This window comes from Hibiscus syriacus, unplaced genomic scaffold (genome assembly GCF_006381635.1).
Source record: "Hibiscus syriacus cultivar Baekdansim isolate YM2019G1 unplaced genomic scaffold, ASM638163v2 tig00013386_pilon, whole genome shotgun sequence".
NCBI lineage: Eukaryota > Viridiplantae > Streptophyta > Magnoliopsida > Malvales > Malvaceae > Hibiscus > Hibiscus syriacus.
The window spans coordinates 248008-250991 of record NW_024062302.1 but is presented as its reverse complement, the minus strand read 5'-3'; the positions used below and the strand labels follow the sequence as shown (position 1 = coordinate 250991).

Here is a 2984-nt window from a genome sequence, read left to right as displayed (position 1 = left end):
CTAACTCATTTATATGCCGTAGCTTTCTCGATGGTTTATTTTGGGTAAATTATAGGATGGATTATTTTTGCTTAAATTTTGTATATTTTTTATTGAATTTGAAAAACATAATATTCCTCCACTTTCGTTTATATTGATTAAGACGTGGTAATTAAGGGGTAAACTATACAAATAGTTAATTTATTAAATTAAAAAAAATAAACTACACAAATAGTTAATTTATTAAATTAAAAAGGATAAACTATACAAATAGTCACTAATGTTTGAGTAAATTTTCTTTTTCTCCACTAAAGTTTCAAAAGTAATAAATTGGTCAATACAATATCAAATAGGTCATTGAACAATGATCTTATATCTGATTTATTCCAAAAGCTTTCGAATTTTTTTGTTTGTCATTCGAAATATTCGATTGCTTCATGTCCAAAAAGTTAATTTATAAGTTTTATTTTTAAAATTTATATATATACACAAACTGAACAAAATTAGGAAACTTAAAAAGCTTTTGAGATAAATTGGGCATAAAATCATTTTTAAGGACCTATTTGATGTTTTTAGTAACCAGTTAATTTTGAAACTTTAGTGGGGCAAACAGAAACTTATTCAAATATTAGTGTTTATTTGTGTAGTTTACCATTTTAATTCTATAAATTCATTATGTTACATTAAAATTCAATGATTATATTTTAATTAAATAAAAACAAAATTAACTAATAAATTTTACGTTTTCTGAATTCTATTAAAATAAATTATACAAAATTTAAATGAAGTAATCAAATACTATAATTTACCCCCTTCAACTTTTTATTCAAATATTAGTGGCGATTCCTGCATTGTTGCCGATAACTTTTTATTTAATGAGTGACATGATTGAGAAGAAAGCAAGTTGCTGGGTCTTTATGTCCTATTGCCTAACTTCCCCCTTTAACTTTTGTTTGTTAAATCTCCAAACAGCTCTGCTTGTCTCATTTGATCATTTTGGCATGATATAAGATCAGAAAGTGTAGATGGCCGGTCTTGTCCCTCCAGAATTGGAATCCATGGCTTCAGGTGATTCAGAACTTAAACCAAATGAAACTCAGGCATCCAAAAGAAGGTTGGTTGCTGACTAGCTATAGCATATATAGGAAGATTTCTTATAATTAAAGTTTAGAAATAACATAGTTTTGTTCATGTTGTAATTACCAGGAAGGTTGTCGAGAGGACTGTGGTTACAGTGAAGGTCGGGGAAAATGGTGGGAAGGTGAAGAACGAAGGGCCACCTTCGGATTTATGGTCGTGGAGGAAATATGGGCAAAAGCCTATCAAAGGATCTCCTTATCCCAGGTCTTCTTCTTCTTCAACACAATTTTCTTCCTCACAATATTTTGATGGTTTTGTACATGCAGGGGGTATTACAGGTGCAGCACATCAAAGGGTTGTTCGGCCAAGAAGCAAGTAGAAAGATGCAAAACTGATGCTTCGTTGCTTATCATCACTTACACCGCTAGCCATAACCATCCGGGCCCTGATCTCGAATCCGCCGACATAAAACAGTCTCCGGAAGAACCCCAAAGCAACCGCGGTGACGATTGTAAGCAAGAACAGGTGGTGGCGGATGTTTCAGAACAAGAGCCAGATGTACCGCAAAACGAAGGCAGCAATGAAGAGGCAGGTGAAGATCATTTTCACTATTTACAATCCCCATTTAATGAAGATTCTTTCATCGGGAATGTAGAGAAAACTCATGACTCGCTGGGGTTTTTGTTGGATGAAGAGCCATTGTCTTGCCCTCGTATAACGACAACCTCAACGCCGAAATCAGAAGAGAATGATTTCTTCGATGAGCTCGAAGAACTATACCCATATCTTCAGCTTTCACAAGTTTCATGAGAAGATGAAGGAATTCCTGTTGTCCATTGTTGAAATATGAAGTGTTTCTGGGTCTTAGAAGAATGAAATTGAAATGTTCATATAAAAAATGATTATGCTTACACTACTAGTGATTACAGTTTAGCATCTTCAACCCCTCCCCCATTCTTTTTTCTTCACAAAATGTGAAAGCTGGATGCACTAAAAATATGTGGCTGCTAACAAAAAGTAAATAATATAATAATGATAATAATCTCTTTGGCAAACAGAAAAAAACTATCAATACCGACGAATAGAGAGATGAAGCACACACGCCCAAAGAGAGAGTGGGGGTGGCTACTTTGGTTGGGTGGTGGTAGGTAAAAATTAATGAAGGCATGAGGTCCACTCAGTGCTTTGCTTGAGATTTTTTATATTATCTTTATTTCCATTGGTTTCTGTTAGCTTTGTTCGGTTGGACTCCATGGATCATGGAAATCAGGATTCTAGGGGAAAGTAAAGGGAATTGGTGTCCAAGATCCAAATGCCACATGTCCATATTTTTACTTAAATTTAAGACAACACTAGGGTACTTAGCTTCGGATAACATTCTGGATTCTATTTTCTGAAAATAATGTTCTTTTTGGATAATTTATCAAAGAGATGTGCGTTGTCCATGGTATTTTGCTTGCCATGATTTGGTCAGAGTATGAGAGAAGAAATTTACCTAATATAATGGTTTTTTTTTTTGCAAATTATCTCTCAATTGTTGGTGTATGGAGAGTGTTAACAGAGTTCTATAAGTTGTTCAGTCTTCAGTTCAATCCTTGTAAAAATGAAATGTTCGTTTCAGGGATCAGCGAAAAAGGATTTGCTGCCATTCATGATCTTATTGAAAAGAAATTAGGATGTCTTCATGGGAGGTATTTAGGGATGTCATAGTGACTAAGAAATTTTCTAGAAGCGATTGTGCTCGTTTAGCTGATCATTAAGTATATTTTGTTCCAAGTACGGGTGTAAATGAGCGAGCTCGACTCGATTCGAAAACTCGCGAGTTTAAATTTTTCAAGCTCAACCCGAACTCGAAATCTTGAACCGAAGCTCGTGAGCAACTCGAAATGAAAAAAAATTCTTAAACTTAACTCGATTAAAGCCTC

At 34.2% G+C, this 2984-nt stretch overlaps 1 protein-coding gene across 1 annotated transcript; it reads left to right on the top strand.

The window, feature by feature from the left end:
* The first annotated feature begins 893 nt into the window (after positions 1-893).
* Positions 894-1918, top strand: LOC120206172 (probable WRKY transcription factor 35). The gene is made up of 3 exons (XM_039205894.1): positions 894-1093; positions 1186-1323; positions 1386-1918. The coding sequence occupies exons 1-3, from the start codon at positions 1005-1007 to the stop codon at positions 1867-1869; spliced, it is 711 nt and encodes a 236-aa protein (XP_039061825.1). The 5' UTR covers positions 894-1004; the 3' UTR covers positions 1870-1918.
* The last annotated feature ends 1066 nt before the right edge of the window (positions 1919-2984 follow it).

Excerpts from the sequence above, each read along its gene's own strand:
- LOC120206172 (XM_039205894.1), top strand. The coding sequence starts at position 1,005 with ATGGCCGGTCTTGTCCCTCCAGAATTGGAATCCATGGCTTCAGGTGAT. Across the intron at positions 1,094-1,185 it reads ACTCAGGCATCCAAAAGAAG|GAAGGTTGTCGAGAGGACTG; the intron begins GTTGGTTGCTGA and ends TGTAATTACCAG. Across the intron at positions 1,324-1,385 it reads AAAGGATCTCCTTATCCCAG|GGGGTATTACAGGTGCAGCA; the intron begins GTCTTCTTCTTC and ends TTGTACATGCAG.